The sequence below is a fragment of the Gorilla gorilla genome, chromosome 2 (genome assembly GCF_029281585.2).
Source record: "Gorilla gorilla gorilla isolate KB3781 chromosome 2, NHGRI_mGorGor1-v2.1_pri, whole genome shotgun sequence".
Lineage (NCBI taxonomy): Eukaryota > Metazoa > Chordata > Mammalia > Primates > Hominidae > Gorilla > Gorilla gorilla.
This window is the reverse complement of record NC_086017.1, coordinates 78,970,481-78,995,186: the sequence shown is the minus strand read 5'-3', so window position 1 is coordinate 78,995,186 and position 24,706 is coordinate 78,970,481. Positions and strand designations below refer to the sequence as shown.

At 41.8% G+C, this 24,706-nt stretch overlaps 1 protein-coding gene across 1 annotated transcript; it reads right to left on the bottom strand.

Annotated features, from left to right (window-relative positions):
• Positions 1 to 821: 821 nt before the first annotated feature.
• Positions 822 to 23,815, bottom strand: ARL6IP5 (ARF like GTPase 6 interacting protein 5). The gene is made up of 3 exons (XM_004035871.5): positions 21,670 to 23,815; positions 4,828 to 5,045; positions 822 to 2,417 (listed from the first exon to the last, which is right to left on the bottom strand). The coding sequence occupies exons 1-3, from the start codon at positions 21,843 to 21,845 to the stop codon at positions 2,245 to 2,247; spliced, it is 567 nt and encodes a 188-aa protein (XP_004035919.1). The 5' UTR covers positions 21,846 to 23,815; the 3' UTR covers positions 822 to 2,244.
• Between the last annotated feature and the right edge of the window lie 891 nt (positions 23,816 to 24,706).

Below are 24,706 nucleotides of genomic sequence, written 5' to 3'. Positions count from 1 at the left end.
GCCTGACCAACATGGTGAAACCCCGTTTCTACTTAAAAAAAAAAAAAAAAAAAAAAATTAGCCAGGCATGGTAGCTCATGCCTGTAATCCCAGCTACTTGGGAGGCAGGAGAATCACCCGAACATGGGAGGTGGAGGTTGCAGTGAGCTGAGATTGCACCATTGCACTCCAGCCTGGGCAACAAGAGGGAAACCTCATCTCAAAAAAAAAAAAAAAATTCTAGAAAGCCCCTATGCATTTGTTTGTATAGCCACAGTATTATTAAAGTCAGGAATTTCAAAATGCACTGTAAGAGGGTTTTTATCTTAGATATACAAGAAGAAAAGATGATCCAATTTCATAGCTTATGGCCTCAATACACAGGTTTTGCCAAAAGAGGTGAAGCAGTTCACATTATGCTTTTTCTACCACCCAACCCTAAAGATCTTAGTTGCAGATTTTAGCTTGTTTTTAAATGTAATCATAATTTACAACATTTATATGTTACATTTTTCTATTATTACCCTTCCAGAATTGACTACTGGCCATTAGTAATTACAAGTATCTTTTTTTTATTAGTTTCTCCAAATTTATTGGATTTTATCGGCAGAATTCACCTTGTAGAAAATGGAATGGGTTAACATGTATATAAAACTCATGCCAGGTTTAAAAATAGGATCCCACTGGAATTGTTTTATTCTGGCTGCAAGTTAATAAAGTATTCAAGCTTTACTAAACAGTATTTGAAACAGCTGAAGTGTTTGCTTCACTGTTTATACGGTCGTCGCCAAGTTTCTCAGGTATTTAAGACAGATGTTTATTAAATAAAGTCTCACCAAAAAAACCTTTAATCAATTTTATTCTTCATATTTGGGTAAGGGTACAGATTCTAGACCATGTCTGTGAAGTCATGGTGATATCACTGTGCTAAAGATCATGGCTGTAGGTTGGCTGAGAATTTAAAATGCAAGAAAAATCAGAAGCAGCACATCATTGCTTCTTATTCTAGGACATACAGAGAGTTTCTTCAGTAAGTACCACTCCAGTTGTCTTCACAATTTAATGCTACAGAAACCTAAATGTTTCTACTTCAGCTATGAAATCATTCAATTGGCAGGCAAAACATTTTTTTATCACTTATTTATAAAAACATGAGAAAGGGAGGAAAAATAATAGAATGTATAAACTCATGCTATCATAATTCTAATGTCTAGCTATAAAGGCATATGGTTGTAACAATTGCTATCTAAAATTTTTTATTAGCTGCAGCAGCTGCATTCCATTTTCATTACCATTTTTTAAAGTCTTTTTGCTTGGTCATCTAAAGATGTTTTTCAAATTTCAAAAGATCAGCTATTATTGTCCTCCTTGTGCCCCTAAGGAATTAATAAAATGCACATTCATTTCCTTCTTTCTAAATGTTCCAGTTAAAAACTAAACAATGCAAAAATGGCAAACATTTTCTTGGACCATTTTTTTCACTGTAACAACAAAAAATGTGCAAGGTAAATAGAACTCAAGTTTTATTTTTGTCTGTTTGTTTTTTAATAAGTCCGTCCAGAATAATACAGGTTACATAGCTGTAACCATCTTAAGGAAAATGACATTAAGTTTGCAACAAATACCTGCTGGTGAAAACACATTACTAGCATTTCAAAAATTTACAAAAATGTAACAAAATATCCTAAACAGCTATCTTTATATTTGTAAACGAAGTATGAACAACTGGCTTAACCAGCTTCCACTGCACATCAAACAGGTGGCAAAGTGATAGAGATCATCTTTGATTTTTAAGAGAATAATAAAAACTAATTTATATCCCACACATTACAATTCTAGGGGATTAGGAACAGGCTAACACATGATGTCATCTACTTTAACAGCCTTTTCATTTACTCGTATTGTCTTGATGCTTTACAATGATTTTTTTTTCCTATAAGAGAATCGTATTGTTGCTGTAAAAGCCGTAATTCTTTTATTTTTTTTATTCCCTTAACGAAATCGTGTGATCCATTTCCCATTAGATTTCATAAACACACGTGAAACTTCAGACACAATAGGAGGGTGGTGGTTTTCTTTCGGTTTCTGAGGTCTTCTCTCTGAAACATCAGAGCTGATAATAGTTCGGCCTATACATGCATGCTGCCATAGATAATTGGGTGGTACGTGCACCTCCTATTTCAAAAACGCAAGCAGAAAGTAGGTCTGGACAAGGGCAAACTGCAACTCAATTTCTGCTGCAACCCTATCTCAGGTAAGTTACGTTTATTCCTTCACTTTGCTGATATAGTCAGTGAGTCTGTTGATGCCTTCTTCCTGCTGTTCTAGGGCATCCAGGACAATGCCCATCGGTGTCCTCTTCAAACCTATTCCTTCCATTTTATTCTCCAGTTTGTTCTTGAGGTTCCGAAGTCTCAACGATGCATGGATAAACATCACTGCAGAGAAGGGACACCTGGTTAACACCAAAGCAACAATTCTCTTTTGCCATATCAATATTACACTCCCTCTCTTCACACTATTAGTAACCTGCCTTAGTTAGCCACAGTCCACTCTGCTTCTCGAACTGATGCAAGCTTTCAAATGGCTCCTTGGACTTTATGTAAAGCTCTCCATCAAGTCATACATAGTTTTTTTCCTGCATTAAAGGAAAATGCTGTATTCAACAGGAAGGACCATTATCTGGAAGCCACACCCTTTCCTTCACACACTGATATCATCACCTTGCAGATGCTACTTAAATGTCCTGAAATTCAGAGTGAATCAACGGGATTCCATCCTACTTAAAAATCAACTTACCCGAGGCTTTCCAGAAAAGAACTCTTGCTCGATTCGGGATTATCTGTATCTTGTTCCCTGCAGGAGCACGTGAGTAAAGTCCACTTTTAAAGTGCCTCCCAGAGGCTTTACCCAAAGTGTTGGGTATAGAATTCTAGATGTAAAAATCTAAGGGCTTTACAGAGTTTCTATAGCCTACCGTTCCCCAAACTTGCTTGATTATTTTACCACAGATTCCCTATCCCCTTTCCTGGACCTCCTCCACCTGAGCCTTAAAGAGACAGGCCTGGGAATCTGTATTTTAAACAGGTAACCCTCTCTCCATATGATCTATACCAGCGGTTTTACAACTTCCATGTACATTCAAATCACCTGGAGAGCCTGTTAAATAGGCAAATTCCTGGTCTCCATCACCCCAAATTCAGACTGTTACAACTGAGAGAAGGCTCCAGAATTCATTATTTTAATCATCACTCCAGATGATTCTGGTGTAGGTGGATCTTGGACCCTTATTTTGAAAAACCCTGATGTGGATTCATCTGGAGGATCTCAACCTAGAGCACCCATTAGAAATAGTTGACGAGCTTTCTAAAAACCTAACATCCTTGGGTACCACTGTTGACCCACAAAATAAAGATGTGGCTGGGAAATGTATATTTTTAAAAAGTATCCTGAATCCTTCTCACAATTATCAGTTTGGGAATCACTTATCTAATCTCCTTACTTTAGAGATGAGTGAACTACAGCCCATATAGGATGACTGGTCCAAATCACATGCTGGTTTCCAGCAGGTCTAAGAATAGAAATCAGGACTCTTAACTGTCTACCTCTGATACATTTCGTTACACTGGCCTGTCTCAGGTTCTGATGTGGAAAGGTATTAAAATTAGCAAGCTGTTTGATTAAATAGTATCATTGAAATACTAAGCGTTAAGCACCTACAGAAAACCTGAAGAAAATCCCAAAAATGTCTGAATTTGTTGGCTTAGATATTTTATCCAATAGGGTATGGGATGTATCCATAAATATTCTGGACTTAATCTAACAAAGCCCTAAACAAGCAAATAATTTCATTTAGTGGAATAAGTGCACATGTCAAATGTTATTGAAAGTTAAAGGGATGTGCTTGTCACTTAATATACTAGAATTTTAATCAGATTTCTGCTGATTAGGCTGGGATTGTATTTCTTGTCTATTTCAGGCTTCAAGTGTTTGGAGTCTTAGTAAATAATTCATGTAAAACTTAGAGAATATCTAGATCTCTTCACCAGAATCTGAGTATTTAGTACCTATATTCTGAGCCAATTATTCCTATAGACTTACCAAACTTTTAACACTAGTTATAATCTCCTGAGCAAGTGAAGAATAAATAGTTTACTTCCAAATAATAAATACATTCATTCATGTGTCAGGACAATAGGAATGGCACTTAAAAATTGAGAATAGATTCTCTTATTAGACAAATCTGGAGTCTAGTGCAGGTTATGCCACATTCCTGCTGTATGACCTGGGATTTGTCTTTGTTCTGTTTACTGTTGTGTCCCCATAAGAATGTATGACACACAGCTGAGCGAAGTGGCTCACGCCTGTAATCCCAGCACTTGGGGAGTCCAAGGAAGCTAGATCACTCAAGCTTGGGAGTTCGAGATCAGCCTGGGCAACATAGTAAAACCCTCATCTCTACCCAAAACACAAAAAATTAGCGGGGTGTGCACCTGTGGTCCCAGCTATTCAGGAGGCAGAGGCTGCAGTAAGCCGAGATAACACCACAGCATGGGTGACAGAGTAGACCCCATCTCAACAACAACAACAAAAGAATGTATGACACATAGCAGATGCCCCAACAAATATTTGTGGAATTAATGAACTATAAGGCCTTGACCTCATAGTTCTTGACCTCACTTCTGTGTTATCTGGGTCTAGTTGGATAACAAGTAGAAAGCTGTTTTAGAAAATTCTGACACTTTTGCTGACATGCCAACACATATAAGAAATGGGTTATGGAATTCCCGTTGGATAATTGCTCCTACATTTTTTTGATGATGGAAGAAAAAACTCAAGTTCACTTACACAGCAAAGGAAAAGTAATGCCAAACACAAAGACCATGACTCCTCCAAACATGGATATAAGGAAGTAGCTCGCCAACATGACCACCATAACGAACGTCGTGGGGTAGCGCTTCTTCATCCGGCGAAGGACGTCTTTATTGTGGGCTGCCCACACAAACCCTGTGAACACCAGCACCACCACGATTCCTCCCAGGATCATGTTGAAGGGACTCAGAAACCTGAAATATGAGGAAGAAAAAATGAGGGGTGACTAGTTCAGCAATAGAAGTAGCAAAAGGAGAAAGAGGAGTAAAAACAATTATTGAGAACTTACTAATACTTTAATACTTTATCCAAATTGTCTCATTTGATTTCTCATAACCTTATAAAGGAGATACTATTAGTTCATTTCTCAAATGAAGAAGCTAAGGCACAGAGGTTAGAAAATGGTGGGGAAGGCCAGGAATGGTAGTTCACACCTATAATCCCAGCACTTTCAGAGGCCGAGGTGGGAGGATCACTTGAGCCCAGGAGTTCAAGACCAACCCAGGCAACATGGCAAAACCCATCTCTAAAAAAATATGAAAATTAGCCAGGTGTGGTGGCACACACCTGTGTTCCCAGCTACTCAGGAGGCTGAGGTGGGAGGATCGCTTGAACCTGGGAGGTTGAGTCTCCAGTGAGCCAAGATTCCCCCACTGCACTCCTGGCTGGGTGACAGAGTGAGACCTTATCTCATTAAAAAAAAAAAAAAAAAAAAAAAGGTGGAGCTGAGATCACACCCAGGCAGTTCCCATCAAAGTATCTCGTTAGAGGTCCACAATTTTGAAGACTAAAACTTCTTTTGAAGATACTGTGTTTAGCTTCCTTACATCCTGGGCTCTAGTACACAGTAGGTTGTGTTTTCTTAGCTCTAAAGGTTTATTTAAATCCTCAAAGAAGCTCATGATGGATGAATGTAGAATACAGGCCACATAATGGCCTCCATGGGCTAGATCCAGTCTACAGTCACATTTTTGTTTGGCCTGTACAGTGTTTTAAAAAACTTTTACTTGAAACCCATGTGTTAAAAAAAAATCCATAAAACTTGGGATTTCTTGTTCTCCTGGAACAAGAAAATCTAACAGTGCTAGGCCCACTTTCCCACATGTCAACAGCTGGCTTGAGTGCCTTCTCATTCAGACAGAATAAACAGTCTCCATTGAGCCCCAGTCCACACTGCTCTCTACTGCATCATGGACACAGAGGCCCAAAGTGAGGTGCTATTAATCACTGTTTTTCTTTTTTTTTTTTTTTTTTATTTGAGACAGAGTCTTGCTCTGTCACCCAGGCTGGAGTGCAGTGGCACAATCTTGGCTCACTGCAACCTCTGCCTCCTGGGTTCAAGCAATTCTTGTGCCTCAGCCTCCCGAGTAACTGGGATTACAGGTACATGCCACCACGCCCAGCTAATTTTTTGTATTTTCAGTATAGGTGGGATTTTGCCATGTTGGCCAGGCTGGTCTTGAACTCCTGGCGTCAAGTGATCTGCCCAGCTCGGCCTCCCAAAGTGCTAGGATTACAGGCATGAGCCACACCATGCCCAGTCTAATCATTGTTTTTCTAATAGCTGGCCTGAATCGCTCTCTTACATAACCTGCCTGCCCCATGGAGGCATTTGAGTTTATGACTCCTCACATAGAGATTTCATTATAAGTGTTTTTAAGTATCATTAGGAGATGAGTTACCAATGCAGATTTTCAAGCACACAGTTCCAGATTCATTCTTTTATAAGCCAAATGTTTAGTATGTAATAGCAATTACACTACTATTGATAATGGAGGAAACACATTATGTAGAAGAAATTTATGCCAGGCATGGTGGCACACACCTGTAATCCTAGCACTTTGGGAGGCCTAGGTGGGTAGATCACCTGAGGTCAAGAGTTCAAGGCCATCCTGGCCAACATGGTGGAACCTCATCTCTACTAAAAATACAAAAATTAGCTGGGCATGGTGGTACATGCCTGTAATCCCAGCTACTTAGGAGGCTGAGGCAGGAGAATCACTTGAACTCAGAAGGTGGAGGTTGCAGTGAGCTGAGATCACACCATTGCACTCCAGCCTGGGCAACAAGAGCAAAACTCTGTCTCAATAATGATAATAATAATAAGAAATTTAGACAAAGTTTTGGGCATTATAGTCGCCCACCCCAATCCACTGTGTATACAAAACCCTTAACAAGACGTCTGTGGTGGGCTGCTACAATGAGTTACTTAACTTTTTACCCTAGAGGCTAATGAGGATTTTACTTGGGAAGGACACAGACGATAGTGTGTTTTCCTCATGCCCTGAATAGTAACATTGCTGATTTGAAATGAGGGATGGGGGAAGACAGGATAAGGGAGGGTGATGCCAAGAGCTTACTTTCTCTGAAATGGAAGAGATGAAGAACTCATGCTCATATTGGGATTCATATTCAGGATAACACAATTCTTTTTCAAAAATCCCTTTAAATTTTAGCTCTGTTTCTACCTACTGAAACATAAAGGAATTTTGAACATTTTAAAATTAAGAGTAAAAGCTTTTCACACCTGAATGGGTGAAATTAAGGGATAAAATCAATGTCAAACTGCTTTGAAAAAGCTAAAAATTTCTATTAAGATGCACAAAGTTAAACAGTGGTAAGAGTAGTTGCATATAATTTTTGTTTGTTTGTTTTTTTGAGATGGAGTTTCACTCATTGCCCAGGCTGGAGTACAATGGCGCGATCTCGGCTCACTGCAACCTCTGCCTCCCGGGTTCAAGCAATTCTCCTGCCTCAGCCTCCCTACCAGCTGGGATTACAGGCACCCGCCAACATGCCCAGCTAATTTTTGTATTTTTAGTAAAGACGGGGTTTCACCATGTTGGCCAGGCTGGTCTCGAACTCCTGACCTCATGTGATCCACCCCCCGCCCTCAGCCTCCCAAAGTGCTATTACAGGCATAAGCCACCGCACCCAGCCGGTTGTACATAATTTAAAACTAAACTCTACAATAATAAGTTGCTTATTTCATTCAAAGTCCTTGCAAATACTTGTATCCTTCAAGCCAATAAATCCCCTCCTCAGAATATAGTCTAAGGAATTAAACAAAAACGCAAAGGTTGAGTTGTAACAGTATTGATATTAGTGGTATTTATGATTAAAAAGTTTCAGAAACGACCTGTATGGCCAACAATTTACTGTGGTATTGTATACACAGGTATTTTTAAAACACTGAAGTGCATTTAATAATATGGGAAGACATTATATATTGAGTGGGTAAAAGCAATTGTAATACATAATGCATTGTCTGTTAGGTAGATTTATCATATAAGTTAGATAGCTCAGAAGTAGAAGTTTCTAGGCTGAGTACAGTGGCTCAAGCCTGTAATCCCAGCACTCTGGGGGGCCAAGGTGGGTGGATCTTTTGAAGTCAGGAGTTTGAGACCAGCCTGGCCAACGTGGTGAAACCCCACCTCTATTAAAAATACAAAAATTAGCTGGGCCTGGGCTGGGCATGGTGGCTCATGTCTGTAATCCCAGCACTTTGGGAGGCTGAGGCGGGGAGATCACCTGAGGTCAGGAGTTCAAGACCAGCCTGGCAAACATGGTAAAACTCTGTCTCTACTAAAAATACAAAAAATTAGTTGGGCTTGGTGGCGGGAGCCTGTAATCTCAGCTACTCAGAGGCTGAGGCAGGAGAATTGCTTGAACCTGGGAGGCGGAGGTTGTAGTGAGCCGAGATGGTGCCATTGCACTCCAGCCCGGGCAACAAGAGCAAAACTATGTCTCAAAAAAAAAAAAAAAACATTAGCCAGGTATGGTGGCAGGCACCTGTAGTCCCAGTTACTTGGTAGGCTGAGGCAGGAGAATCACTTGAACCCAGGAGGTAGAGGGTGCAGTGAGCCGAGATTGTGCCACTGCACTCCAGCCTGGGTGACAGAGTGAGACTCTGTTTCCCCCCCAAAAAAAAAAAAGAAATAGAAATTTCTATAATTAGTATATTATTTCATAATCAGAAATAAAATGAATATATAAAAAAGGAAATACAAAAATATAAAAGCAGCTGCTCTCCAACCCACAACCGCCACTTGGCACAGACCAACCACAAAAGTCCATCTCTACTTGTCCCATCTCGCCAACATTAATGGAATTTCAATTCATGAACCACAGCGAAGCTGTTCCTTCTCCAATCCAAATCCTGGTTTTCTGCTCATCCTCCAGATCCTCTTGTGCCAGTTTATAGCACCCCAGTGCCCCAACCTTCCCCAGTACCCAGCACATGTGCTGTTCTCTCTGCCCTCTTCCCCTCCCTCTTGGTTCTGTGTTACCTGGGTCTACTTGGCCTCTCTGCACTTTCTTTCTGTTTTATTTTATCTGGATTATGCCCTGTCTTCTGAGACAACCCCGGAATTGGTCTGGGAAAGAAAAAATTCCCTTATACGCCTGAGGAAGGAAAGAATCTGATGAGTCAAAACCACAATCCCCTTCAGCAGGTTGTAGAGAGTGAAGAGTGAATGAAGAGGCCTTGAAACTCTTATAGATTAATATTATCTAATTCCCAGCATCACAAAAGACTCTAAGCCAGTGTGGTAGCTCATGTCTGTAATCCCAGCACTCTGGGAAGCCGAGGTGGCGGATGCATCGCTTGAGCCCAGGAGTTTGAGACCATCCTAGGCAACATGGCGAAACCCCATCTCTCCAAAAAAAAAAAAAAAACACCCCACAAAAATTAGCCAGGTGTGGCAGCACACACCTATAGTCCCCACTACTTGGAAAGCTGAGGTAGGAGGATCACCTGAGCTCAGAGGTCAAGGCTGCAGTGAGCTGTGATGGTGCCACTATACTCTAGCCTGGGTAACAGAGTGAGATCCTGTCTCAATTAAAAAATAAAAAGATACTTAGAGAAATTGAAAAATTATACCAAAGACTACAGTATAGTAGGATAAGGGGAGTTTACTTCCATTTGCTTATTTTTATTTTAATATTTTTTTCAATGGCCATGTATTCCTTGATGAATAAAAAAAATTGGTATTTAAAAATGAACAAATGAAATTGGGGAAAGGCTCCTGAATGTAAAAAACCCTTTTACAAAGCCTTGACTTTGACCTATAACCTACCCAAATGTTTCTTCTGAGCCGTAAAGAAAAGCAAAGATCGCCAGGTACAGTGGCTCACACCTGTAATCCCAGCACTTTGGGAGGCTGAGGCAGGTGGATCACAAGGTCAGGAGATCACGACCATCCTGGTCAACATGGTGAAACCCCGTCTCTACTAAAAGTACAAAACTTAGCCTGGCTTGGTGGCATGTGCCTGTAATCCCAACTACTTGGGAGGCTGAGGCAGAATTGCCTGAACCCGGGAGGCGGAGGCTGCAGTGAGCCGAGATTGTGCCACTGCACTCCAGCCTGGGTGACAAAGCGAGATTCCGTCTCAAAAAAAAAAAAAAAAAGCAAAGCAAAACAAAGATCAAATCAACACAAAGAACTCAAATGGAGGATTGAAATTTAAGGAAATTACTTTGCATACCCTGCAAGTAGGAGTGGGTTGGCTGGCAGCGAAGCATCAAAGGGCTCCTACTCAGTTCATTCTGGAATACTTATTAAAATAATAATTCATGAAGTGAAGCATATAACAAAATTCATGTCAAGCTTTTTTTATTTTCCTCTAGACAAGTAAAATACATATTTAGGTTGAGTGCCTAAAGTCCAGGACAAGGAACGATGAAAAATCCAGGCCTAACTCAAGCAATTCCAAATTTGCTTTCACCTGTTCTGGTTGCTCATGTCTAAGAGAAAAAAACAGAGCTTGAAGTTCTATAGAACTGGTTTTAGTTCAAAACCTGCCCAACAACAGTCTATAATTAGAAAGCAAGCAAGTTTCCAAGCTGGAAAAAACTAACGAAGTTACTCTGAGCAGAAATGATTTTCTTCTGTATCTGATAAAATGTATACCACTCCAATGCCCTGGCACTTACCTGTATTTGGAACAAAAGACAGACAGACAGACACACACACACACACACACACACACACACACACACACCCTCTAGAGATTAACAGAAATTCTCAGAAATTTGGGAATCAGTTCTTGCCTGAGATGCTTTTTAGTCAACAGTTGGGCTGTTTATCACAGCAATCACGACAAACCCCAAAGACTTTTAGGACAAAACTTTCCATAAACATGCCACCCATCTTTCATGTAGACAGCTGCCTCTGTGGTCTGCTGGGTGGAGTTTCACTTACTGATAGTCCTAGAGTAAGAAAGAGGGCTGGGTGCGGTGGATCATAACTGTAATCCCAGAACTTTGGGAGGCTGAGGTGGGTGGATCAGCTGAAGCTAGGAGTTCGAGACCAGTCTGGCCAACATGGCGAAACCCCATCTCTACTAAAAACATAAAAATTAGCTGGGCGTGGTGGCGCATGCCTGTAATCTCAGCTGTTCAGGAGGCTGAGACACGAGAATCACTTGAACCTGGGAGGTGGAGGTTGAAGTGAGCTGAGATTGTGCCACTCCAGCGTGGGTGACAGAGCCTGACTCTGTCTCAAAAAAAAAAAAAAAGAATGAGGGATGGTGAGAAAGAAGGGAGAAACAGCAGGACCTAGTTTTGCAACTCAAAAACCATTATGTTTTTCTATTGTGAAATTAAAAATATATTAATACGTATGTTTGTATATATTTTAATTATATATATTTAAAATATGAACATGTATTACCCAATGCCAATAAATAATTAATAAATCTTTCCCTATAATAGTTACACATTCTAGAGCAGTCATTTATGGTTATAAAAAGGTTTAGAATCCCATCACAGAAATTTTGTAGCAGTCTTCAAAGATGAATCAGTCTAGTCCAATTATACAGATAACTAAACTGAGGCCCAGAGAAGAAACATATCCAAAGGGATCCAGGAGAGAAACAAGAAAACAAGGGTGCCAGTTGTGGCAGCAACTCACAGTAGAACCCATTCTGTCATGTTAACTGGCTTTAGGGATTTCCCCCACACTCTAAGTAACCTACTATGACCAAGGATCATCCTGGAAAATCCCTCCACACTCTCATTTCTCTCTGAAACAAGGTGGCTATTAGTGGGTGTGGATACAGGTCCTAAACTTGCCAACGTGATTCAGTAGCTATATCTATAGTTTTACCACAAGTTACTGAAAGGGGAAAAAAAAAATCTCACAAAATTTTAGAGCTAGGAAGGATCTTGCTAACCCACCTCATTTTACACGTAGCAAGCTAAGGAACATACAAGTTAATAAATTTGTCCAAGGCCACCAATTGCAAAGTTGGCAATAAAAGTTTGCCATAACAGAAATCCTCGGATCAACTCAAGACCACATTTGGTGACTCCTGTCAGGCTGCAAGGCCAAAAAGAACCACCAAAGAGGCAGCAAAATATTTCCTGAGGAGTACAGGCAGCTTTGCACTGAGTTCCAATTTTCTAGCCGAAAAAGCTATTTTTGAAGTGTGGTTTCTGAGGAAGGCCAACTCACCGAAAAAGTGGGGAACAATATACTCACGGTGGACTTCTCTAAATTGGCAATGTTTCTCTGTGGTCCTTAATCAGCCAGAGGGATCACTGCAAATATGAACCCACCCAACCATTTTCTTGCTTCTCATTGTTCTTAAACTAAAAACAGAATTCTTTAAACATTCTACAAGGCTTCGCAGGGTCTGGCCCCTGCCTGCCTCTGCAGCCAGGGCCACTGTATATAGTTGTGGAGTTGGTGCCTGGCTGAGGGGGTAAGTGGGGCCTGGAATCCAGGTCACACACTCCACAAGCCAAGGCCAAAATTTGGCTTTGGCTGTAACTGCTAGGAGAGGAAGAAGTGCCTTAGTAATTAGCATGAGGGAACTCTCAGGGCTAGCAGCTGGCCTACCTGCCAGGTTTGTCACACCATCTCCTGATTGCACCCCCATCCACTCAGGGTTTCTATCTACCCCAGAACTCACCTTGCCTTCTGGCCATCTCAGGGTGAGGTGAATTAGGCAGAGAGGATAGTTTGCACACAGGCCTCACTCCACCCTCCTTCAAGTCTCAGCTCAGCCAGCCTTTCCTCAGTCTCTCTGACCAGAGCACAGTTCCATATGCCTTTTCTTTTCTTTTTTCAAGAAAGGTTCTTCCTCTGTCATTCAAGCTGGAGTATGATGGCATGGTCATAGCTCACTGCAGCCTCTATCTCCCACACTCAAGTGACCTTCCTCAGCCTTCTGAGTAGCTGAAACTACAGACTACAGGTGAGTGCCAGCTTGCCTGGCTAATTTTTAATTTTTTTCTTTTCTTTTTTTTTTTTTTTTGAGACAGAATCTCGCTCTGTCGGCGGGCTGAAGTGCAGTGACACAATCTCGGCTCGCTGCAACCTCTGACTCCCTGGTTCAAACAATTCTCCTGCCTCAGCCTCTCGAGTAGCTGGGATTAAAGCATGCGCCACCACACCCAGCTAATTTTTGTATTTTTAGTAGAGACGATGTTTCACCATGTTGGCCAGGCTGGTCTCGAGCTCCTAACCTCAAGTGATCTGCCTGCCTCAGGCTCCCAAAGTGGAGAGCTATTTTTGACTATAGGCATAAATGTGGGCTTTGAACACAAATTCGTCTTGAGTAAATGAGAACAGTGTCTCCTTGGCCTAAGGATCATGGAATAAAGGAGACTGTACAGTAGGTAAAACTGAACAGGAGCCTGTCTCTTTTGTTACAGAAAGGTCATAGTGAGATCTTCCTAACCAACTGAATTAGGAAGGCCTAGAGGATTTATTGCATTCTTGCCATTCCCTAAATATTTACTGTATCCTGTGTAATTTGGCACAAATTAAACACTCGCATCCAAACCAAACATTGTCTTTTTAGCAGTTGGCATGTTAAAAGTGTTCATACTAAGACATGCCTTAGGAACCTCCAGATTTTATTTTGTTTTTAATAAACAACAGGTTGGACTTGGATTAGAAACCATAAATCTGACGCTTCCCACAGTGATGGAGCTTCAAATAATAGTTGTGTACAAAGCTCTGATTAGACTTCATAAAACCCTTTTTAACTTTTCATTATGGAAAACTTCTAACATATACATAAGTAGAGAGAATAATGTATAATGAATCTTCAAGTATGCTCATCACTGCTTTCAACAATTAGCAACCCATGGTTACTCTTACAACCAATACTTTTTGGGGAACAGAAGTGGAAAGATATTTGTTTACAAACTGTTCTTCTTGAATGATTTTAGAAAATAAAAAAAAAAAAAAAGTTAGGCTGGGTACAGTGGCTCACACCTGTAATTCCAGCACTTTGGGAGGCTGAGGTGGGGGGATAACTTGAGGCTAGGAGTTCGACACCAGCCTGGCCAACGTGGTGAAACCCCGTCTCTACTTAAAAATACAAAAATTAGCCAGGCATAATTGTGTGTGCCTGTAATCACTTAAAAATACAAAAATTAGCCAGGCATAGTTGTGCGTGCCTGTAATCCCAGCTACTTGGAGGCTAAGGCAGGAGAATCACTTGAACCTGGGAGGCAGAGGTTGGAGTGAGCCAGGATCCTGCCATGGCATCCAGCTTGGGCGATGCAGAGAGACTCTGTCTTAACAAAACAAAACAAACAAAAGCTACTGAGAACTGTCACATGGCAAATTCTTACAGAGCTGTGGAGAGAAGACAGGGGCTGGACAAATGCTAACGAGCTTGGTAACACAGACTTCCTTCTCACAAGTTTCCTGTCTATTTACCCCTCACTAATCCCCAATTTTTGCATTCTTTTTGTTCCTCTGAGACAAGGAGAAGCTGCACCAATGAGATATGAAGCAGATTAGAAGAAGCAGGGCTTTCTGCCTTCCAGGTGTCTCCTTTAGCAAATTGCATAATGAGAAGGAAGGCCAGGAAATCCTATCATATATCAATGATGAATGCTTGCAAACCTGAAGTTGTTAGCCTGAAGGTTTTGCCTAAAATTACAGGGCTTGAAGGCATTCTCAGAAACAGGAAGCCACGCTCATTTCAAGAGACAGAGGATGGTATTAAGGGTGAAGGCATTCTCAGAATCAGGAAGCCACGCTCATTTCAAGAGACAGAGGATGGTATTAAGGGTTAAGTTTTCTGAAGCTGAGTGATAAGGATAGAATTCATTTGTCCAAAAAATAAAAAATACAAAATTTCCAATATTGATGCTTAATTAGATATTAAGTGGGTAGGTCAAGAACGGGTCTTGACCTTTTTGAACTGGATTTCCTTTACAGAGCTCTCTGTCCCTAAGCTGATTGAGAGCTTCTCCTTTCTAAGACAGGGGGCCAGGAATCCAAAATACACTCATTTATTTGCACACTTACCTAGAATAATTGTAAATCCTTACCTAGGGAAAGGAAACAGAAACTACCAACCAAAGGCCAAAAGTAGCAGGCAACATTGAAAAAAAAAAAAAAAAAAAGCTGGACAGAGAGGGGAGAGAAGTTCAGATAAACAAAGTTACATAAATAGTATCAAAGGTGTGCCAGGCATACCTCTCGCCTGTCATCCCAGCACTTTCGGAGACCAAGGCAGGAGGATTGCTTGAGCCCAGGAGTTCGAAACCAGCCTGGGCAACATGGCAAAAACCCTTCTCTACAAAAAATATACAACAATTAGCCAGGCTGGTGGCACATGCCTATAGTCCCAGCTACTTAGGATACTGAGGCAGGAGGATCACCTGAGCCCAGGGAGGTAGAGGCTGTAGCGAGCCATGACTGCACCACCGTACTCCAGCCTGGGCAACAGAGTGAAACCCTGTCTCAAAATATATATATATATATATATATATATATGTATGTATATACACACACATATACACACATACACTGTCAGAGGTTATTTAATGAAAAACAATCCTTATTAAAGATTTATATTTACTTATTTATTTTTTACACGGGGTCTCACTCTGTCACCCAGCCCGTAGTCCAGTGGCGTGCGTTCTTGGCTCATTGCAACCTCCGCCTCCCACGCTCAAAAGATCCTCCCACCTCAGCCTCCCAAGTAGCTGGGACCACAGATGCATGCCACCACGCCAGGCTGATTTTTTCTATTTTTGGTAGAGATGGGGTTTCGCCATGTTGCCCGGGCTGGTCTTAAACTCCTGAGCTTAGGTGATCCACCCGCCTCGGCCTCCCAAAGGGCTGGGATCACAGGCGTGAGCCATCACGTCCAGCCTAGATAAAGATTTTGAGATCAAAATGTTACTGTGTGTTGACAGACCTCTTAAAGTTCTGTATTCAGAAGAAACACATAAGCCATCAGAGGAAGACAGGTGCCAGCCTCAAATGCAAATAGATGGGCATGGAAGGGCAGGAGAATTCTGGGAGGATTTGGGAAGGCTGGTGAAGTTGTACTCCTGACTGTATCCTCAGGGCCTAGACAGTGTCTGCCACATAGTAGGTGCTCAGTATTTGTTCAATGGAATAGAAGGATCTGAGCTGTGGGTTAGGATAGTAAAATTTAATAAATCTTTCTCTTGTCTACATACTCAATGCCTCCCCTATTCCCAACACCTGAGAGATTTGGAATTTGGAATAATAATGTACAGGGGAGATCAGGTAAGTCAGGTTGAGAAGGATGTGTTTATGTAGGTGTGTATTTCTGTACACTTGCTATACTTGTATACAAATTAGTTATCATATGTTCAGTGTGGTCTTGCTGCCTTTCCGTGAAGGCAGGAATCACAGCTGTCCTATTCTTCACTATCTCCTAGCAGTGTCTGAGAAGTTGGTAAGTGCTTCATACTCTTTGTCAATTGAATGAATGAAGCAACACAAATAAGAGTAATGTTGTAGAACTGGTGTTGAAGCTGACTAATCTCAAAAACATTTCCACTTGCTTTAGTATAAACAGACTGCAACTCATTCTATCTGCAATCATTTTAATAGATTCTGATCCAGAGCCTCCCAGGGTTGCCTTACGCTTTTTTTCCTCTACCAACTGGAAACTTGGTTCTTCATCTTTACAGCATTTAAAGGTACAAACAATATGAACATTTCATAATACCAGATGCTGGGAGCCACAGGCCTAGAACATATTACAGAGCCACCAAGCCACATTCATTTTGAAAAGATTACATTAATGCTGTTTTCAAACTTAGAATTACCAGCCTTCCAGAAACTCCTTACCATCTTGAGTAACTGAAAGCATAAAGTGGCAGCTGTCAATTCCACCCTCCTGCAACATCTCCATAGGCCAAATGATCAGGCCACATGGTGAGGAGTTACTTCAGCTGGGAAAACATGGGCTCATTCCTTCAGCAGCTACATGGTTCTATCTGAAGGGGGAGGCACAAATGTATATACATAAGAATACATGCAGCTCTCTTGCTGGAGAAGCAGCAGAGGCATTTTTATATGTTGCAAATTCTGTGTGTGGTTGGTGATTCTGAGGCCACACCAGAAAATATGAGTTCTAATGGCAGAAAAGAATTTTTTTTTTTTTTTTTTTAGACAGGGTTTCACTATGTTGCCCAGGCTAGTCTTAAACTCCTGGCCTTGAGCAATCCTCCCATCTCTGCCTCCCGAAGTGTTGGGATTACAGGTGTGAGCCACTATACCCATCCAGGAAAGAACTTTTCAGAATAAGACAGCAATAGTATTGCAAATGTTGTAAGAGTCAGGGATGCAGTTGAATTTGGTTAAACAAGAGCTTTAGAAAATTTGCAGTATGGCTTAATGGAAAAAATATTTCACTTCCTAATATTAGCAGCTTTAGTTCCAATTAGCCTGTGACCTCGAGCTTTTACATTTCAGAAGTTATGGGGTTCAAGAGGATCAGTATTTCTCCTAGGGGTGTATATCACAATCACTTAGGAAGTTAGAGAAAAAGAAAAAAACAACAGATGCCTGGACCCTGCCAAGAACTATACATTTTGAATCACGGAAGGTGACACCTGGGCATATAGGTATATTTATTTAAATTTTCTTTTGAGCCAGACCAATCCAGTGCCTCTCAGATTTTAATGTACCTATGAATCATCTGAGACTTTTGTTAAAATGTAGATTCTAACCCAGTAGGTCTGAAATGGGGCCTGAGATGCTTCACTTCTGACAAGCTCTCAGGCGAAAGATGCTGCTGTTGCATGGCTCACACACTGAACAGAGTTCTCCAGCTCAAATCATTTGGCATTCCATTAAGCACAAAGAAGTTTTCATCCACAACTAGAATGTATCACACGCTTAGTACTTAAATTGCAAGTGCCATTAGGTGTTGCCTTTGTTTTTCACTTTGAAGGTCAAGGTAGAGACTTCTATTGTTGTGTGTGATGTGAAAAGAATATCTTAATCCCAAAACGTCTCACATCAAGGATGCAGAAGGTAAGCTATGGCAACTTCGATCTTAGACACTTTTCCTTCTTGATGTAAAGGATCCGAAGGCATTTCCAGCAAAACGCAAGTTTCCTAGCCTTTTATTCATGCTATTCCTTTTAAATAATTCAATCTCTTCTGATCAGAAGTTTAAACACAGATTTATCTCTATCCTAATCCCTCTTAATCTCCATCTTGGTATGGGCAGTTTTTTCCAGTGTTTCTGGATCTAGATAGTATTTGCTATGTTCTTCCCTCACCCTTCCTGAAATCTTGAAGAGGAGGCCCTCTCTATCCTCATCTAAGCCAGTTTCCAACATTGGAGAGCTGAGGCTAGAGCACTCCTACAATGCCCTTGAGGCTCTCCTCACCAGCAGGGGATGGAACCATTGTTGAACACTCTTTTATCCAGGTCACATTTTCACATATACTCTACCAAGATATTCTGAGAAACTAGAGAGAAGTCTGTGGAGGATCCAGATGAACAGCTTCCAGCACTGTTCTGACCTACCCATCTACTAGCATCACCGAAAGAGGATAGTTCTCTTTAGAATGAGAAGTGTTCTGGAATCAAGGACGCTCCCTAACTCTGAAGATGTTTGGTTTCTTCCTCGTGACTCATAGGAAGACAGAACAGTAGTTAAGAGCACAAGCCTAAGTTTGTGACTTTGAGTAAATCATTTAACCTCTCTGAGCCTCAGGTTTAACAATAAAAAAAAATAACAGTTTTTTAAAATTGGGTTCTATGACATAATGCAGGTAAAATACTTTGCAAGGTACCTGACACACAGAGCACTCAATAAATCTTTATTTATATTATTAAATGATAAAGAAAGAAAAGAGAACAACTGGTGGAAAAAACTACTGACTGTGCTTATAGTTGCATAGAAAACAGTTAGGGGTTATATACCAAACTTTTACTGAAGTATGAAGGAAATTTCACATTTTATCCACATAATTTTCAAATCAACCTTTACTACTAGCCTGTATCTTTTGTAAGTTTTTAAAAATAAGGATAAGTTTTAAAAACTTCATGGCTACTTTTCACTTTTTCACTTCAAAATTTTCATTGACAACCAACAACTCTTATTTGAAAGGAAAATGAGGAGGGCCAACACCCCTAAACTACCTGAGTTAGTGGCCTAAGGCACAATACTGACGGAGCTATATTTAGTCAAAGGGCTGGCCCCTGGCCTTCACAGTGAAAAATGGATTCTATCAAAAGCAGCAAGGCTGTCTGAGCTTGTGCCTGGTCTGGGCAGCATACATGTCTGAAGAAAATAAACTTTTTTTTTTTTTTTAATTATTGGTCTGTGTCAAACTTTGCCCCACATCTAAGTTACCTCAAGAAAATACCTCCATAACTAGATCACCAGATAAGATGCCCTCCTGCTTCTTTGCAAAGAGAAAGAAAAAAACAAAAACTGATGCAAACCTATTTACTACTTATTTTGTTTTAAAGACTTTTTTGGCCAGGCACGGTAGCCCCCGCCTGCAATCTCAGTGCTTTGGGAGCCAAGGTGAAAGGATGGCTTGAGCCCAGAAGTCAAGACCAGCCTGAGCAACATAGTGAGATCCCATCTCTAAAAAAAATTAGCCAGGCTTTGTGGCACGCACCTGGGGTCCCAGCCACTTGGGAGACTGAGGTAGGTGGATTGCTTGAGCCCAGGAGGTTGAGGCTGTAGTGAGCTGTGATCACAGTACTGCACTCCAGCCTGGGCAACAGAATAAGACCTTGTCTCAAAAGTAAATAAATAATAAAAATTTTTAAAAAGAAATTTTTGGCCAGGCAGAGGCTCACGCCTGTAATCCCAGCACTTTGGGAGGCTGAGGCGGGCAGATCACCTGGCCAACATGGTGAAACCTTGTCTCTACTAAAAATACAAAAATTAGCTAGGCATGGTGGTACGTGCCTGTAATCCCAGCTACTCTGGAGGCTGAGGCACGAGAATTACTTGAATCTGGGAGGCAAAGGTTGTAGTGAGACGAGATCACGCCACTGCACTCCAGCCTGGGCGACAGAACGAGGCTCAGTCTCAAAAAAAAAAAAAAAAGAAATTTTTTAGTGTTCCAGGAAAGCAGCCTGAAGCACAGAGCTGAGGGAAGTTTCAGAAGGCAGCTGCCTCAGGCCTTGGGCCTGCCCCGCCCTGCCCTGACTAACTTGTACCTTGGCTGCCACACTAGTTCCGAGTCCACTCAGAGCCTGTGCCCTCTGTACACCAAGCCATTCCCAGAATGCAATTCCTTAAGAATTCCTTAAGCAATGCAGAAGAAGGATCTGTGCGATTGTGTATAGAGTCCCACATGTGGGCTTCCACCTCTGCATGGGGGTGATTGCTGTGAACCATACTCGGAAACTGTGAAGTCTACCCCTCTCCTCTGTGCTGTGTGTTTGCTCCTTTAGCTTCTCAACCACTGCCAGGAGCTCCTGGGCCAGAATTCAAGTCTGATTCATCTTGGTGTGCTTGGAGCTTGGCATGGGGCCAGGCACAGAGAGGTGGCTCAATGTATAAGCCAATTAACTGCGAGCCAACTGAAGAAGCCACCCTGTTCACCCTTTCCCACACCCTTCAAGTGCAAATTTCTCCCTTTTCTCCCAAGCCAGCTTGCTGCTGCTTCCCTCTACGTCTGCCCTGAAATAGAAATGTCAGACATTTAAGTGCAAGTGAGTCCTTTATAAAGTCTGAGAGTGGCTTTTTCTTTAAAGATGTGTAGGAGATAATCAGCAAGATTGAGAATATCACCACCCATCCTGCAAAAGCGAGAAAAGCATTTCTTAAAGGGTGAACTAGAAGGAAAGGTGGTTTCTAGGAAAGCAGGTGTACATGCAGTCTCAACACAGGATACTTTGTTAAGTATCAGGTATTGAAAAGGCCTTCTGATACATTGAAACCTCAGGCTAGGAAGCGAAGACAGAGAAAGTGACCACGCCTGGCCACTGCTGGAAGAAAATGCCAGAAGGCCATCTTCCCAGAGTCATGGCAGCCTTTACCCCACAATGGGAGATGCGCCACCAGGAGACACCCCCCATTTTGATCCCAAGCTCAGCTTTACTGTACAGTGTGGCAGGCATTAGGCAGAGAAAGCAGCAAAGTGCGTCGCCACTTGGTTGCCCTTTTTACACTAGCCCGGGTCCACACCCTGCCGCCCTAGCCAGCTCCAGGGTAGGGTTACACCACTTTCCTTTTTCTTCTTATTTTTAAAAGACGAGGGCGCTACAAATATCTTTCCAGCAAGAGCCCGATCCTGGCACGGGGGCGGGGGCAGGGGGGTGGGGGAACTCTCATTTTTCTTCCCCGCGGCTGGCAAATTTTCCCCGTTCTCTTTCCCCTAGGGCCCCCCTCAAGTCTCAGCCCTTGGTGCAGAAAATGGGGCCCCAGGTTACTGCGGCCTCACCCTGCAAACAAGTTTCCACTGGCTTGGCCGCTTGCAGAATTGCCAGGGCAGGCGCTGAGCGTGGTCAGAGAGCGTCTCTACATCCCGGGATCTTGCACCCCGAGGCCCCTCCGTGCTCGCCCCGGATCGGTGTCCCGGGTAGGGGGACCCCACTTACCCCACAATGGAAATCATCATGGCAGCCACCACCAGGTAGTTGGTCTGGTAATAGAGCAGGTTGCTCACCACGCGGTTGTTCCATTTGGAAATGTCCCTGAAGTCCGGCCGGGCAAAGCGATCGGAACCCGGGAAGAAATCGTCCCAGGCGCGGAGTGGGGCGATATTAACGTCCATGTTCTCAGCTTTGCGTTCTTCGCCTCCAGAATCTGGCGGCGGCGGCGGCGGCAACCGATCAGCTGAGCTGAGTTGAAGAGTTGACAGCGGCTCCGTCTCGGTCGGCTTTGCGGTTGGCAGACAGCAGAGCAAAGGAAATTGGGAGTGGGCGGGCGTGTTTGCTCCTCTTTACTTCTTCATTGGCTCTTGGTTGGGTACAGGAAAACAGGAACCTCCAGACAGAACAAGGGACTGAGTGCAGAATAGAGATGAAATGACAGAAAGCAACTAGCGGAAATCCCCTGTCTGAAGGGAGGTGGCTATGCCTTCGCTAGCAGCAGAGAAGCTGCCTCCTTTGAAATACCTTTTTTGAAGGTTTACCTAGGAGTGTGTTCTCTGACTTACAGAAAAATTTTGGCAGCTGTGCAGATGCCGATCTAAGTGAAATGAAATGGAAGGCGACTACAATGTTAATGGAGAATGAGCTGCTTTTGAAAACTAAGTCTTACTAACCTCTACACATCTGAATGCAATTCCCATATTTTCTCTGTTTCACCATGAGTCACTATGTGTGAAATCAGATTGGCAAAACGGGAAAGAAGGTCATGTAGAACAGAAGGGCTGGTTTGTTTTTTTCACTTCTCTTCTTTGTTCTCCACCTCTGTTCTCTCCAGGCTAAATTGTTGGACTGCTATGCCATTCTGATAAAGTAGGCACTCTGGCCACTTCAGTCCTGAGCTGGGCATGTTGCTTACATTTTAAAGCAAACAGTTGTCTGCAGTGAACTAGTTGTTCTGCATCCAGCATTTTCTGGGCAGAAATATGCATTCCGCTTCAAAAGTTTTCTTAGTTTTATTGCAATATTTGGTGACAGCTTTCACTGAGGGACCACAATATATTCATAGATAACGTGATGTTTTGTATCCCAGCCCAAAGACCTGGCAAAAGATGTATTCGTTGTCAATTCTCTTCTAAGCTTCCAAGGGTCATCTTTTTTCAGTTAAGGGGCTGATTGGTACAATGCATGAGAAAAAAGTAGTTTGTTTAATTGTATAATGTAATAGGTAGAATTCTAAGGTGAAGATTTCTAATATAACAGAGTCTCTAAGCCCCTAAGTGGCTTAGACAAGGTGAATTCACTCTACTCAGATCACCAATTTTTGAAAACTTGGAAAGCAATGAAATATACTAATGCAAAGTCTAGAAAACATAATTTAATTTTTCTTATTAATTCAGAAGACAGTTAAGGAGCTTACAGCGACTCTAAGAAATTACTACTACTACTGGTGTTTAGGAAAATTTGGTGATTGCATGGAATTAGTGCTAAGATATATCTTATGTGCTGCTTTTTGAATAAAGTTTAAAATGTGAAAATATTCCTGAGTGCTCACGTTTTCTTGATTCTGGAAAAATGGGATGGTGTGAAGTCAGAGAAAGCAAAATTAGAGTCCCAGCTCCTTCCTCTCTGGCAGGTGACTTTGGAGAAACTACTTAATCTCTCCCAGCCTCGGTGTCTTCATGTGTAAAGTGGGGATAATGGAACATCTGCCACATAGACGAGGATAAGTGAAGGAATGTATAGGAAATGCTTAGTGTATAATGAAGGTTCACAGTTATATGTTACTATTATTGTTATTAGCAATAGGATAGCCCACGATTCTTGTCTGCTATTAATAGTGCTTTAATCTGATTTGTTTTCTATGCTTTCATTATAAACATCTACTGACTTTTCTCTACCTTGCTACAATTTTATTGTTGTGGATGTATCTGGGTAGGGGGAAAAGGTTGAGAATATTCAGTACAATGCCAGCAAGTATTTCGAGTTCTTTTGAGGCTCTGTGAAAGCACTGTAGGTTTTTTTTTCTTTTCTTTTCTTTTTTTTTTAAAGAGGAGAAAAATGTAATCCTGCTCTGCCTTCAAAACTTCTGCAATCCAGTGGAAACACTAGTTAAATATGAGACAGTGAGAGGAGTGCTAAATAGAGATGCACTGAGCCTCAGTGCTCAGTTACAGGAAGTCAGAGGGTGTGGAGGAATTCCCCAGGGCTTCAGAATGTCAAGAGGCAGCACTGTGGGCAAGCTGAGTAAATCATCTTGGTCAAGATGAAAGTGGGAACTCCAGTGGAGCCCCACACTGTTGGTGAGATTTATGAGTATTAGAAGCTATAACTAAGAACTTTATCTTCCAGCTGCTCAGAACTGCATGACCAAAAGCTGTCAAGAGTATATTAGTAACAATATCATTACTCCTTGATCACAGGCAATTGATACCCAAGAAAGAATTAAACCTCTTTAGAGGTTTAAACATAAATAAAGAAATTCTGAAAAGACAGAGAAAGCTGTTTATAGCATGATTCCCTTCTGTCTCCCTCCCAAAATGTTAACCCTGTTTCTCTCTTTGGGGTATGGGAGATTTTTTTTTTCTTTAAATATTTCTACCTTTGTTAAATTATTTTAAATAAAAATGAACATGTAATGAGTCATTACTTTTTTCCAGTAACTGTTTGAAATGCTATTAGTAGCAGCTCTTTGTTAGTGTTCATTCCGGGGAGGGAGGGGTCAGATTCACTGTAGAGGTCTTTCTGGGGCTTTAATTTATTATTATTTTTAGAGACAGGGTCTCGCTATGTTGCCCAGGCTGGTTTTAAACTCCTGGGCTCAAACAGTCCTCCCACCTCAGCCTCCCAAGTAGCCGGGATTACAGGTGTGGGCAGCCGAGCCCTGCTTGGTGGGGCTTTTATAATGGGACTGGTGTGTCTAGATAGGACCATTCAGACTATCTGTCTGTTTAAAAACCATAGCAGATAGTCTAATTGTTTATGATATGTTCCATTTGAAGTAAAATAAATCTGTTGAAGGTTTTGCTTGCATGTCTCTGTTGCT